The following is a 15,717-nucleotide window of genomic DNA, read 5'->3' as shown; positions in this document are numbered from 1 at the left end:
TCACTAGCTGCTGTCTGTCTGTCAGGAAGCTGGTGATCCACTGACAGATGGAGGTGGGTACAGAGAGCTGGGTGAGTTTATTCTGAAGGGTGTCCGGGATGATGGTGTTGAAAGCGGAGCTGAAGTCAACAAACAAGATCCTTGCATAAGTCCCTGATTTGTCCAGATGTTGGAGGATGTAGTGCAATCCCATATTGACTGCATCATCCAAAGACCTGTTTGCTCAGTAAACAAACTGCAGGGGGTCCAGCAAGGGTCCAGTAATGTCCGTCAAGTAGGCCAACACCAGTCTCTCAAATGACTTCATGACCACATATGTTAAAGCAACAGGTCTGTAGTCATTAAGTCCTGTGATTTTTGGTTTATTGGGTACAGGGATGATGGTGGAACATTTGAAGCAGGAGGGGACTTCACACAGCTCCAGGGATCTGTTGAAGAGCAATGTGAAGATGGATGATAGCTGGACAGCACAGGCTTTGAGGCAGGCTGGAGAGACACCGTCTGTGCCTTTGGCTTTTCTTATCTTCTGCTTCCTGAAGACTTTGCATACATCATCTTCACAGATCTTGAGTGCAGGATGAGAAACAGTAGGGGGAGGGAGGGGGAGGGTGTTGATGGCTGCACTGTGAGACGGTCGGAGTGGGTGTGGGGTGTCAGACCAGTCTTTTCAAACCTGCAGTAAAACTCGTTCAGGTCTTCAGCCAGTTGTTGATTGGCCTCAGTGCTGGGGGATGGGGTCTTGTAGCTGGTGATGGATTTCAGACCTTTCCACACTGATGTAGAGTCATTACTTGAAAGCTGTTTTTTTAGCTTTTCAGAGTAGTTTAACTTTGCCACTCTTATCTCCCTATTCAGTGTGTATTTGGCCTGTTTGTACAAGTCTTTGTCCCCCCTCCTGTAGGCCTCCTCTTTGGCCTGGCGAAGCTGTTTGAGTTTTGCACTGAACCAAGGTTTGTCGTTGTTAAATGTTAAATAAGTCCTGGTGGAACACACATGTCCTCACAGAAACCGATGTAGGATGTCACGGTGTCAGTAAGCTCATCCAGATCAGTAGCTGCAGCCTCAAAAACACTCCAATCAGTAAATTCGAAGCAGGCCTGTAAATCCACTCTCTGCTTCAGCAGTCCATCTCTTTACAGTTTTTACTACAGGCTTAGCAGATTTGAGTTTCTGCCTGTAGGCTGGTAGAAGATGAACCAAACAGTGATCAGAGAGTCCCAGCACAGCTCGGGGGACAGAGTGGTATGCATCCTTTAAAACAGTGTAGCAGTGGTCCAGTATATTGCCGTCTCTGGTGGGGCATGTGATGTTCTGTCTATATTTAGGCCGTTCACGGGTGAGATTAGCTTTATTAAAATCACAGAGAACGATAATGAAAGAGTCCGGATTACGTTGTTCTGTGTGTGTGATCTGATCGGCCAACAGTTCTAACGCCGCGCTCACTCACGCATCAGGAGGAATGTACACACTGACCAGAATAAATGAGGAGAACTCCCGCGGTGAGTAAAAAGGCTTACAGTTAATGAAGAGAGTTTCCAAATTTGGGCAGCACATCTTCTTTAAAACTGTCACGTCTGTACACCAGCCTTCATTGATATAAAAACATAATCCACCGCCTCTCGTTTTCCCAGACGACTCGGTGACACGGTCTGCTCTGAACAGTTGGAAGCCCATTAGATGTAACGCGCTGTCCGGGATGGCTCCGTTCAGCCAGGTTTCCATGAAGCAGAGCGCAGCGGAGTTTAAAAAGTCCCTGTTTGTGCGGGTGAGGAGTCGTAGTTCGTCTGATTTATTTGCTAGGGAGCAGAGATTCGCCAGATGAATGCTCGGCAGCGGAGTCCTAAAACCGCGCTGTTGGAATTTAACGAGCACACTGGAGCTGACCCCATAAAAGGGGACTGTTGCAACATTCATTAAAATTTAATTAAAATAATTTCTTAAATATAATTTTGCAACATCTTTATTTTATTTGTGCACAGACAGAGTCTTCAATAAGTTAAATTGGCTGTATAAAAACTAAGAATAGTAAATGGAAAAAAAACAAGTAACAACCATGTTTTGGTTAATTATTACAGTACATCTGAACTACAAAATATTAATTTAATCAAAATCAAGACACTGAAATTTAATGATTGCCTACTTCTGTTAACATCTGTGAAAGTTTACTGAACTAGGGCCAGTTGCATAAACATAGCCACTATATGTTAAAGGGGTCATATGATGCTTTTTTAAGGATCATTATTTTGTGTATTTGGTGTAACAGAATATGTTGACATGCTTTAATGTTCAAAAAACACATTATTTTTCAAATACTGTACATTATTGTAGGTCCTCTATGCCCCGCCTCTCTCAAATGCTTTGTTTTCTACAAAGCCCCTCCTTCCGATAAGTGCAGTCTGGTTTTGAGACTTTAGTCTTTGCAACTTCAGGGATCTTATCTATGCACAATCAGCTTGTAACACTCCAAAGAGAAAGGAAAACTTGAAATCGCATCATATGACCCCTTTAAGACTGTGTCTTAAGAACTAGTTTGACTAACTAGCAGTTAACCAGGTAATCAGTCTTACTTTTAAAGATTCAAATTAGACAAATCTACCATTTTATGCATCTGACTTTATAAGTGTGTGTGAGAGAGAGAGAGAGAGTGAGTGAAGGAAATTATTCCACCACACTCAAACTGATTTTTAAACTATTGAAATTATTTTGTAATGTTATGGCAAGCTTTTACATTAGTGTTGTGGTAAAGGACAGCATGATGGGAAGTGTTGCAACAACGTTCCCAACAACCATCCCAACACTGACAGCCGTGATAAAACTTGGTATATTAGCTTGACAAAATATTTTTGACACATGTCTATTGAAAGAAAACACAGATTAAAATTGTATGTTTTTGTAGAAGGAATGGTCACAAATGGCTGATGTCTTCCAGGTAGGATGAGGGGCTAACTAAACAACTAAGCATGTTAAGGTCATCACTGTAGCTTTTTCCTTATTGAAGAAATAAGCCAAGTTGCAACCGTCCCCACTCTCCCCTAAATGTTGCTGTCGTTTGTGATAGTGATGTATAAACAATTCCCGGTCTCTCCTACATAATGTCTGTGGGCAGCTGATGTTGAAAAGACATCAAATTGACATCAAAATTGACTTTAAAAAAAAACAGGTCAATTACGCAAATCAAACTGATGTCAGAAACTTGACATGACGTTGATATGATTTAAAGTGAACATCAAACATACTGGCCTACATATACAATAAACTTTCAGTGTGGGATTAACTTCCTATTTTCACCCAATTTCAACTGGAAGAAACTGCCATCCAAACTGAATTTAAAATGATGTTACAGCATCTTGATCAAATCTTGACTAATATTTATATATTAATATACTAATATCTTGACTATAATCTTTTATGTTAAGCACTTTGAATTACCATTGTGCGTGAAATGTGCTATATAAATAAACTTGCCTTGCCTTGCCTTTGACGTCAAATTGATATCAAGGTGCCCGATAGGTAAGATTGTTCAGCTCTGTTTTTACGTGAAGAAATTTTCCTGTAACTGTAAAAAAATGCAGTCAATCCCGGGCCAATGTTCCGATGAAGAGCCAGCGGCAAAACTCCTGTAAGACTGAGGAAGGGCTACAGGTGCTGAAGAAAATAACATGAAAAAGTAACGTGTAGACACACGTGAGATGATATTTAGGCAGATTCTCTAAAACTTAGCAAGAACAAAAGATCATGCACAGTCTATACAAGTCATTTCTTAGAAATCTCTGTCCTAATAGGCTGTGCGTCATTATGTGACCGTGAGTCATTTTCTTTATCTTCAGACACCATCGGATCATAATTCATGGTAAATGATTAAATCAAAAGTAGCCTATTGCCTTGCCCGCTCAGAAGTAGTGCGAAGGGGAAGAACTCTGATAACAAATAGCTTGAAATGGATGTGTTGTGCAATTTAGGACAATTTAGACAAGCTGTGTGAGCCGTGATGAGACAAATTCATGTTGAACTTGGAAAATAAAATGAAGGATGTGAATAAAGCAGGCATCATTTACACACGACAGCCACCGATACCAGATGCAAAATAACAGACCAGTATAGCAGACAAAAAACAATGTTTATTAGATAAGAGAGAATAAATTACTGCTTCACCACTGCTATTGATCAAAAACATTATTTTATTTGTGATTTACTGTAATGCAGACATGATGCGATTTTACAAACATGACAAGTTGCATAATATCAAACGGAAAAGCAAATATTTTGCTCTTATTTGCTCAGAAATAACATTAATAGCTGCATTTCAGAAAAAAATTGCATCCTAAAAAATGTATAACCCATAATGTTGGTCTGAAGAAGGACCGTCTGTGATCAAGTCACTGCTAAACTCTTCATTAGTGTCCAGAACTCGCTTGAAGGAGAGAGGATTCATCCTCTCACGTACATGTGCATGTGAAACACACGAGAGATAAAGCATGTCAACATATTCTGTTACACCAAATACACAAAATAATGATCTTTAAAAAAGCAGCATATGACCCCTTTAATGACAAATGTCGAGAGCGTATTTCTTTTGCTCTCACACAAAACCGGACGCGCGTGCTCAGATACACGCTGCTCTCGCCCGGAGAGAGTGCGCTCACATTAAAGGGGTCATATGATGTTGCTAAAAAGAACATTATTTTGTGTATTTGGTGTAAGGAAATGTGTTTATGCGGTTTAAAGTAAAAAAAACACATTATTTTCCACATAATGTACATTATTGTTTCTCCTCTATGCTCCGCCTTTCTGAAACGCGTAGATTTTTACAAAGCTCATCGTTCTGAAAAGCGAGGTGTGCTCTGATTGGCCAGCTATCCAGTGCGTTGTGATTGGTCAAATACCTCAAGCGTGTGACGGAAATGTGACGCCCTTCACATACTGTGATGCCCTGTCCGGCCGGAGCAACGAGACAAAACCATTCAAACCCATTATAAATGAGGCATTTGTTGCATCCAGTGGGGACATAATTACTGATTATAATGACTTATACTGTCTTTTTACGTGGCTAGAGTGAGCTGAGGCGGCGGGGTCGAGAACGGCACGCCCGGAGGATCCGACGAATGAGCGGCAATCACATGTGACGACCCCAGGCTGGACTCCGCTTTGTCCACGGTGAAAGTTGATGTATTTCCTCAGCGACCAGCACAGATCAGCTCCAGTCATGACGAAGCAGATATCGTCCTCTTTTGGAAGACCAAACAAAGTAGTTTCGCTTTCACAACGAAACACACAGCGTCTTCACGACATGACGGCGACGGCAGCAACAATACTACAGCGAGAATAAAAGTTACGCCTTCTTTCTTTGCGTGAACATTTGGGCGGTGTTATGCAAATCTTCCCACATAGTGACGTAGACATGTGGGGGCGTGTTAGAACGAGGCGTTTTAGGTAGGCGTGGCTGACTCTTAACTTTTATAAAGAATATCTCTTTGGATTTGAGACTTTAGTCTTTGCAACTTTACAGATTTTCTTTATGCACCAAGAGCTTGTAACACTCCAAAGAGAAAGGAAAAATTGTAAATCGCAACATATGACCCCTTTAAACTGTAGTGAGAACTAACCAGTGCTGAAACAGGGGGTTTCATGACCCTTTAAGGTTTTTCCAGAAATATTTCATTTTTGTTCCTTTCAGTCTCGCCCACAAGCCTTTCAAAACATTCCTGTTTATAATATGCCTGCATGAGTTATAATTTCCCCCTTCAGATGAGTCCCTTTCTCTGGGATTCTGCTTTCTCTGTCATCGGTTATTCAAGTATTCAACTACATTTTCAAAATAAAATATTATAGATGATTTAGTATTTTCCATGAATGGCACTTAAAAATATATATATAAATATTAATAAGAATATGCTGTTCAGGGGCCCAGAAACTATAGTGGCACCCCTGGTAGGATCTTACCCCTCTTTTCATATTTTACATATTGTGCTATAACAAGTAAATGAGTAAAATGTTTATATTTATTTCCAATAATAACATATTGCCTGGTGCATTATCATACTGCACATGCTAAAGTATTTCTAAATATACTACTATTTAAAAGTACATCCACATCCAACAATAATGTTTTTGAATTGTTTATTTTGGGCATTTGGTTGTCTTCCTCGGCAGTTATATTCTATGCAGTTAATTGTGATTAATCAGAATATCCTGTTTAATTTTATTAAAAATGAAGAGATTGTCAGCACTATTTCTATACTCTGCATTTTATATTTTACTAATTTGAAATGGCAGTTACCACTGACCGAAGATCAAAAGTCATATCGACTTTTACAGGATCATATACCTATTCTAATTGTAAGTAAAACATAATGGAGGAAAATAATCTGAAAAAAAAACACTTAGGTATTGAAATAAAATGGTTGTTTTTAATCGTAATTCACCGCTTTTCCAATGTTTTGTGCAAAAAAATGCACCCTTGACATTTTGCTGCACTATGTCTCGCATATATACAGTATATATATATATATTTGGGATGCACAATATTATTGGAACATTATTAGAATCGGCCGATAATGGCTTACAATGTAAACATCGGCCCGGTATGAAAAATGATGCCGATATGCCTTGCCTTTATTTTATTAAATAAAATAAAAGAGTGATTGATTTATGGTTATTTTCAAAACTTTCAGTGAACTCTCAGTATTAAATAACTTCATTATTGTTTATTTAATTCTAACATGCTAAAAATATATACATACCTATATATGTGTGTGTGTGTGTGTGTGTAAAATTTATATATAAAATGTACAAAATGCAAGGTAAGTTTGTTGTAAAACATGTAAATGGTAAACTGACGTGACACTGACAGGTTGGTAAAATGTTAACTTTGGACCCTGGTAAGCAGCATCTGTACAGTCATTACTCAGGGTTTGTGTCCTCATGATATTGCAGTCCGTGATCACCGTACGTATCATAACTCTCATATGTTGGTTTCTGGAGCCACTCAGGTTTATATTTATTCGTGCTGTACATAAACGCTTCCACGATGCTTCCAGGTTTCAGTGTGTTTTCTCCTTCACCGTCCCCGGCCTGCACCTCCAGCTGGACCGTGGTGCGCTGGTACAACTTAGGAACATCTTCAAACTCGTCCAGGAAGTCCAGCATCTTCTGGTCCACGCAGTAGATCTCGCCGTGGACGCGCTGACCCGTCCCGGTCTTATTGAGCAGGAAGGGGTAGTTGTTATTGGTGGCGATCACGAGCGGGAATCGCTCTACGGTTCGAGTGCGAGCGAGTAACTTGGCCTGACCGTTGGCAGCATCCAGCATCTCGAAGTGGTTGGGCTGGCCTTTCTTCAGTGTGCCGTAGACAAAGACATGATGCATGTGAACCACGGTACACACCACATTTACAATGAGCTGTGGAGAAAGAGACGCTTCATTAGCATTCAAAATTAACTCACCGACAATTACAGGTCTTTATTTATACAGAACATTACTTTTTGTAGAAATGTGTTACATGTATAATTCACCATTGCTTGTACATTTTTACACACTCTATTGTACTCCCTCCTGCTCTTCCACAACAAAGCAACTGTGAATGTTCAGTTTACATGTAACACAGATAAATATGCTGTACAAATATACAACTTTCTCAAAATACAGCACTGCTGTTCAGGGTTGTGATGTTCCTCCTTGTTCAAAAACAGTAGGGATTGTGCTGGGCAAACTCCAATTATATGATTCCAAACTTGACTGATTGGCAAGATTATAATTCCTATTTCATTACAATGGCAAGCCAATTGCCAACTTAGCAGACATTACAACAATTCCATGTCAAACATTGTTATTTAATAAACATGCATATCAGACATATTTTGATAACTGAATGAACCATTTTGCATTGATGGCTCAAGCGATGGAAGAATGTTTAGAAGTAGTGAAGTTATGTAGTTATTGTAGACAATTGTACTTGTTTGCACAAATATGCCAAAACACATGCGACTCTCAACTATCTTTATCTAAAAGTAAAATGTATTTTACACATTATTGACATTTTTAGTGTTTAATTGTAATTTTTTTGTATATGTAATTAATAAAATAAAAAGTTAATTACATATTAAATATGTTAATATATAGATCTGACAATAGTAGTTGATTACAAAATAAAAGCATAAACAAATACAAATATGTGCATCAACATCCTTAATTCCTCGAAATAAAGAATGCAAAAGAGGTGTAGGGGTATAGGGTTGCTCTTTGGGTGCAAGGGATGATTCAACTCGTAAGAATAATAGTCGTCCAAGGCACTCGAATCTTATTCAAAAAGTTTTAAAAAGCCTTTATTTCATCATGGCTACAAGTATTATACTTACTGTAATAAGTATTATAGTATTGTCCTGTGTAGAATTGTTATTTGAATAATTAATTGCTGCTCAAAATGAACTCAGATTGTGTTTGTTACTCACACCCTGATGAAGGCAAAATAGCCACAACGCCTAGCTGTGCACTTGTCACCTGTTTTTAAAACTTATAGCCATGATGAAATAAAGGCTTTTTAAAACTTTTTGAATAAGATTCCAGTGCCTTGGACGACTATTATTCTTACAAATGTGTGCATATTTAATGATCAAACGAGTTTTGCCTTGCATGTTTTCAGATTGTAAAGTTGCAAGGGACTTTTATTCTATTAATGCCAAGCTGACATATGTTCATTTAAAACTGCAGATGATCAAACATTATTTCACAGTTTACATGAAAACAGAGTAACAACACAGATGATATGATGCATTAAATGCTCGATGATTTTAAATAAGTGTTGATAATGTATCTCACGTAAACACACCGCACATGCTTCACCATCCAATAAACATCTAAACCAGAAGAACACTGTTTCTCTTACCGATACTATAATAATGAATACTTTCATCATCCAAAGATCAAACTGTGAGTTTGAGAGAAAACAAGAACGAACTGCTGAAACAAACTCAATGAACTTCAACCAAACCTTCCGTGTTCCACAACGTTATAAAATGAGGAAATGTGACGTCACATGAGGGATGGGCGGGGTTTTCTGTGAAGATACTTTCAGTTTGCATTTCAGCAGAAATACAGTAAACATCAGATCTCACTGCAGAGCAAAGAAACTGTGCATCAACAGAGAATTATACATAATAACATGCATACAGCAAAAACAGAAGGCGCTGTCAAAGCATATTTTTAAATACATTGTTTATTAGCAGAATACTAATATTAACATTTAACGATGAAAATGCTTAAAATATAAAAAACGTATTATATATATATATATATATTTTTTTTTTTTTACAATAAACGTAATATAGTTTATTCAATGTAATAATACATTAAGTTATAGCCTACCAGGGGAGGTTCTAGAAATAAAGTTACACTGACTAAGTGGCTTTATTCTTTAAAAAAGGTAAATATTTCTAGCTTATTAAAATAAAAAAGTCACAACGTGACACTGAGTTAAACTGCAAACATTAATCCACAATCATTCTTAATACAGAACAGGTTTAAAATCTACAATAGCGACCCCATGAAGCTGTTATTGCTTGTCTAATTATGAAGCTGCTTACAAATTATCATACTCATCAACAAAAATGCAATAATGCATGCCAAAGTGAACACCAGACATTCCAAGATGTTAGATTAACAGACAAAAGTAACAGCAGAGTTCAACATGTGCACTGCTGCAGCCATCGATAGCAGAAACATCAGTCCATTTCTTTTTTATATACTATTCTGTTGATGCTTTGTCTCTATCACACCTTGTCTCTGTCTCTGTCTCTCGCTTTTCTTTTCCATCAAGCTTACTGGCCACACTCTAGTCCTGGTAAAATAAGGATGTTAAGAAGGAAACACTAAGCATTGCACTGACATACTTTTACTCTACAAAGATATACCAGTCAGAGCATGGAGGTATTCACGTCTCGCAGTTATTTCTCCTACACTGGCACTAAGAAGCTGTAATATCTCCATGTGTTTGGCTGTTGTGAAGACTACTTTGTTCATGCTCTCTGAATGATTCTAAAGCCCTTTTCCAGTTGGAGAATCCTGCACTTGTTAATGTGTCTTTGCTGTTTCGAAAATGATGCTTCCCAAAGAGACGACAAGAAAAGCAGCATGCAGAATTTCTGGATAATGAGTACTCAAGCCATTGAAATTCATCTAGCCAGTTCTTATTAAAAGCTCTCTAATGTGTTCTTAATTGGGTAAAGGGATACTTCTGAAGCTTCACCTGCTTTGGGTCTGTCTGCAGTGTTCCTAGATCATACCTTTCACTTTCTGCCCCTTTCTGTGTTTCTGTGTTTCTTCTTTCCTTGCTGATTCATCTGGGAAATACTTCACGCATTTAGGCTATACGGTATGTACTGTTTTAGTGCTTGTTAAGTAAGTTCTTATTGAAATTAAGTACCTGCTCAGAGAGTATGTGATTTCAGATGCAGCCTTCGTTGAGGGAAATGGAGTCCTTTAGAATGGATAAAAGAAGGTGAAAGTGATTAAGGTGAACAAGACAGAGAGCACTAGAAGTGCTTGTGTAACATATCAGAGGATAAACACATCACCTGCGTCCAAAGCCGCATACTCTCTGAGCAGGTACTTAAGTACTTACTTAACAAGCGCTAAAAGAGTATGCACTCTATAGCCTAAATGTGTTAAGTATGAATGTGATCCGGACAGCATCCGCCATGTTGACATTATCATGTGACCAACAACATTATAAACAAGCCCAACAGCGTAAAAGCAAAAGATAAGAGCAACAGGTTCAATCCATCCATCTGTAAATATCTTGATATTGATGAAACGTGCTCATTTTGTGGTCTTGTTGATGAAACAGCTGCCTAATTATTTTGTGATTGTTATATATCTCTACATCCTCTACTGCACCTCTCTCTTTCTCTGTGGGTCTCTGGAATTGTCAGTCAGCTGTCAACAAAGCAGACTTCATTTCTGCTTTTTCTTTACAATCCACACTCAGCATCTTGGGCTTGACTGAGACCTGGATTCGTCCAGAAGACTCAGCAACCCCAGCTGCTCTATGTAAAAATGTATCTTTCTCTCACACCTCCCGTCAGGTTGGCCGGGGTGGGGGCACTGGTCTGCTCATTTCTAACAAGTGGAAATACTCAACCCACTCTCCCCTATGCAATTAAAACTCTTTTGAATCTTATGCGATTACTGTAACAGCTCCTATAAAACTCCAGGCTGTGGTAATTTACCGCCCTCCTGGGCAACTGGGCACATTCTTAGAGGAGCTGGATGGGCTGCTGTCCTCATTCCCGGAGGATGGCAGTCCACTTTTAGTCTTTGGGGACTTCAACATTAATCTGGACAAGCCTTTAGAGGAGCTGGATGGGCTGCTGTCCTCATTCCCGGAGGATGGCAGTCCACTTTTAGTCTTTGGGGACTTCAACATTAATCTGGACAAGCCTTGTGCTACAGACTTCCATTCACTCCTTGCTTCATTTGATCTCAAATGACTTACCACTACAAGCACGCACAAATCAGGCAACCAACTTGACTTAATTTACACATGTAATTGTATTGCAGACATTTTGGTAAAACCCCTACATATCTCTGATCATTTCTTCATTACATTTAAACTGCATTTTGTTAACTGTGTGCCACCAACCCCTATACCGGTTACTTTTAGACGAAACCTACGCTCCCTTTCCCCCTCCCATCTTTCCTCTGTATTATCCTTCTCTCTTCCCTCACCTACCCATTTCTCATCTCTGAATGTGAATGCAGCAACTGACACTTTATGCTCTACTTTAACCTCTTGTCTAGATGATATTTGTCCTCTCTCCTCCTCTAACCCCTGGTTATCCGATGTTCTTCGTGAGCATCAGACCAAAGGGCAGCAGAGAGAAAATGGCACAAATCAAAAGAACCATCAGACCTGAGTATGTATCAGTCATTGCTTTCATCTTTCTCTGCTGAAGTCCATACTTCATCACAACGTCATTTAGCAACTTTTAGCAACAAATCAACCTTCCTTTAGCAACTTCCCCTGAAAATTAGCTGGCAACACTGTGAATCGTTTTGAAATCATTGGCAAATGACTCTAATATTAAATGTATATTCTGAGAAAATTACAGTGTTTTCTTACCTTAGATGCATTTAAATCTGTAGTAGAGGACTCCAACACAATATTTGGACACTTTAAAATACCATATGACCTGCTCTTTAATGAGCAATGAAGGGCAACTTCCACAAGTGCAAATAAAAGATGTGATTGGTCAGGTTTTCTGTCACATTGTTAATTTAACTGATATGGAAATCATACGGTTATATTTAGTATAATTATCATAAAAGTGTTTATATCTGTGTATACCTTATATATTACAACTATATGTTATAGGTGTCTATTTATGAGTGCTTTCCCCTTTTTTGCTGTGTTGGCTCTTCTTCCCTTTTGCACCATAATTAGATGGGTGTAGGTTATATCTGAGCTCTCAAAAGTCTTCTTTCATCTTCATTTTAATAATCAGAATCAAAGGTGATGGTCTGTAGAAACACTCTGGGCTCTTCTTCATTTGGTGTGATCTTATAAAAGCTACAGCAGATGTCGTCACTGTTTCAGAGGATCCACATACACTCTTAAAAATAAAGGTGCTTCAAACGGTTCTTCAAGTGATGCCATAGAAGAACCATTTTTGGTTCCAGAAAGAAGCATTCAGTCAAAGGTTCTTTAAAGAACCATTTCTTTCTTACCTATTTGTAATCTGAAGAACCTTCTTTCGCCACAAAGAACCTTTTGTGAAACAGATAGGTTCTTCAGATGTTAAAGGTTCTTTATGGAACCATTTAGACAAAAAGGTTCCTCTGTGGCATCGTGAAGCACCTTTATTTTTAAGAGTGTAGTTTCATTCTGCTGGACTGTCAGGAAATGTTGGTCAATGTGTTTTCTCTCTGTTCAATATCATACAGTTAAAATCACCTTTTATCATGATTCATGTAAGGGAAACAGGTCAATTTAGCTCAAAGGGAATCATTTAAGATTTTAAATCCGAAGCTTGTGATCACTATCACATGTTTCCATGAGACGGTCACGCTGTGCATCTCTTTTGACCATTATTCTTGATAACTTGCCCCAAAATTGACAATCTCCTTGGAATTGTCAATAAGTGTTCTTTTGTGTTAATGTTGAAAACTGTTCTGTGACAGAGTGGTTTAGGCTTGCTTCAGACTGGCTAATGCTCTGATTTATGACATCCTGTTGTCTTGGGCCTCTTGTGGAATTTTTGTGCTCCTAATGTTTCAACCATGTTTGACCAAATCTTAGATTGCCTGATTCGGTCTGATATCCTACATTCATGATATCACGATTTTAATACCGATATTATATATTTCAGAATGTGTTTTATTGCAGTTTTCTTTTTTTCATGATTTACTTTTTCATGTAACAAATTATGTTAGCTAAAGCTGTAATTCAGAGTGATTTGTTTTGTTGCTACCTCAGTGTTTTATGTTACTGTTTCTGATTTGCATTTATTTTTGCCTGTGTTTTGGATTGGTTTTGTCAAAACATTTTGTCAGTTAACCTAAAATGTGCTTCGTGTAGTAACATCTAAATTGAACATTAAGCTGATGTTCATGAGGTTGCAAGTGAAAGTAACTTAAGCATCAGATCAGGTGAAAAAGTCTTTTTTTTTATTGTGACATCTGCACAGTTTAATACTGGGCTACTGGTTTTCTTCAATACATCTTTATACATGTTCAATATCTATCATGTTACATCTTTATATTTCAGAGTCAGGACTGAGAAATCCAGATTAAGGTCTTTATTTAGTTGATCAAACATTGAGCTGAAGCAGTGATTTAGTGTGTGATTCAAGCATGTGTTCAGACAGACGTCACACTCACACACTGTCTGCTCTTCTCCATGTCTTCCTGATTTCTCTTCTCATCTCTCAGTCTGTTTGCATTCTTCATCTTCGTTGGTTCCTCTGTCATGTCATGAATGGATGTTGCTGGGGTCTCTGCTGATGGACGGGGATCTCTGTGAGTTTGTGTGTTCAGGACAGTCATCTCTCTGGGACACGGCTGGAGCCTGTGCCTGTTTTGTCTGATCATCTGACCTCTGTGAGCCGAGAGTGAGAGACGACTGACACACATGAAGAACACAGAGTTTATACAACATTTAGGATGCACTACATCACTGCAAGGTAACACACACACACACACACACACACACACACACACACACACTGCATGTGAGCACAGCAGTCATGATGTGATGCCGCTCTGCGCCACTGGAGGAAGTAAGTTTGTTTTTCACAGGAGTGCATTTAAAGTAACCTAATGCAACACCTCACATGGGTTAAAACGAAAGTAAAAGAAATTCAGACGCCATTTCGTGGCTCTAAACCTGTTAACAAGGAGTATATAAAAGACATCATAATTTGTGGTAAGTTAAGAATTTATTCTTCATGGCTTTTCATGTAAAATGAGCTGCTGTTTGACAATTACAGTGCTTAAGTAAATTAGGCTACTATTGAGATTTGATTTTGATATCCTCAGATTTTTGTTACATATCCTACAACATAATTAAAAATGCTGAATGGAGTCCTTGTATATAGGCTAATTGTTTTATATACGAATATTTCTTGATCAGCTTCAACAAAATACAAGTTTGAAAGTAAATTATTATGATTTTAAAGATATTTCACTAACAGTGAACAGAAGAGTCATTGCACATATAGTACAATGATCATATTATAAACAATATTAACGATATGTTTGTTGATTTGTTGCTCAAACGCGAGTAAATGATGCGCTCTTGACGCGCCTTTACAAAAACTTCCGTGTACATAGTGCATGTACTAGACACTGTACACAATTAATGCTGAATACGGCATCCAAATGACCACGTTAATATTAATCCATTAGAATTACTAAAGACGACACCGCATGTAAACCACATGATCACATTTTGGGGCCTAATACATCATTTCATGTTTCCATATTTCCAGTAGCCTACCTCGATTCATACACTGCTGAAGCAAATATTAAAAGTGCAACAAAAATGGTAAATAAATGTACACGAGTATAACAACTCAGGATGTTTAAAGTGAATTATTAACGCATCTGCAGTTATACATATTGAGTGTAACTTGTATTGCACTGAACTTTAGCTCCAATACCAATTGTCAGAAAAATAGTTCTAAATCATACCAGATGTCCAGCAAAATACAAATGACAAAATACTCAAAAGTAATCAAATACATATATTAAATATATTTAATTTAAATACTGCCCATTTCTGAATACTGTTTACATAAAAGCTGACATCAAGCTGGATACATTAATAAATAATAAGTCAATATTGAAAATAAATACATAAAGTTGATGTAATAAAGCACAAGTTCCAATACTATACAATGTCTTCACCTTCAACAGTTATGTGTTTATTTTGGGGTGATTGCAGTTCCTCTATGCAGATGATGCCGTTTTGGCATGTGACAGCAATAGAGAATTATGCTCAAAGTCTGTATGTTTCTATTTGTTTGAGTAAAAACAATTATAATGGTTTATAATGGTTAAAATAAACTATTGTGAATAAGACATTCATGATGTAAATGAACCCTGATCCCCAAAACAAACATCCATTTCAGCATAAAACATTTTTTTTTGTTTGTTTGTTTTTTTATGATTCTACATAGAAGTATTATTATAAGTAAAGAAACTAAATAAATGAATACATGACTA

At 37.8% G+C, this 15,717-nt stretch overlaps 1 protein-coding gene across 1 annotated transcript; it reads right to left on the bottom strand.

Annotated features, from left to right (window-relative positions):
- Positions 1-6,759: 6,759 nt before the first annotated feature.
- On the bottom strand, positions 6,760-10,270 carry LOC107571426 (gamma-glutamylaminecyclotransferase C-like). Its single transcript, XM_016257751.1, has 3 exons — positions 10,241-10,270; positions 8,882-9,109; positions 6,760-7,398 (listed from the first exon to the last, which is right to left on the bottom strand). The coding sequence occupies exons 2-3, from the start codon at positions 8,909-8,911 to the stop codon at positions 6,901-6,903; spliced, it is 528 nt and encodes a 175-aa protein (XP_016113237.1). The 5' UTR covers positions 8,912-9,109; positions 10,241-10,270; the 3' UTR covers positions 6,760-6,900.
- Positions 10,271-15,717: the final 5,447 nt, after the last annotated feature.

This window comes from Sinocyclocheilus grahami, unplaced genomic scaffold, assembly GCF_001515645.1.
Source record: "Sinocyclocheilus grahami isolate Dianchi unplaced genomic scaffold, SAMN03320097.WGS_v1.1 scaffold1592.1, whole genome shotgun sequence".
In the NCBI taxonomy this organism is placed as follows: domain Eukaryota; kingdom Metazoa; phylum Chordata; class Actinopteri; order Cypriniformes; family Cyprinidae; genus Sinocyclocheilus; species Sinocyclocheilus grahami.
The sequence above is the reverse complement of the archived record's forward strand: the minus strand, read 5'-3'. Positions and strand labels throughout refer to the sequence as shown.

Coding starts and splice junctions, on each gene's coding strand:
- LOC107571426 (XM_016257751.1), bottom strand. CDS start 8,911: ATGATGAAAGTATTCATTATTATAGTATCG. Junction 7,399..8,881: donor TATTCATTATTATAGTATCG/GTAAGAGAAACA, acceptor CTTTCTCCACAG/CTCATTGTAAATGTGGTGTG.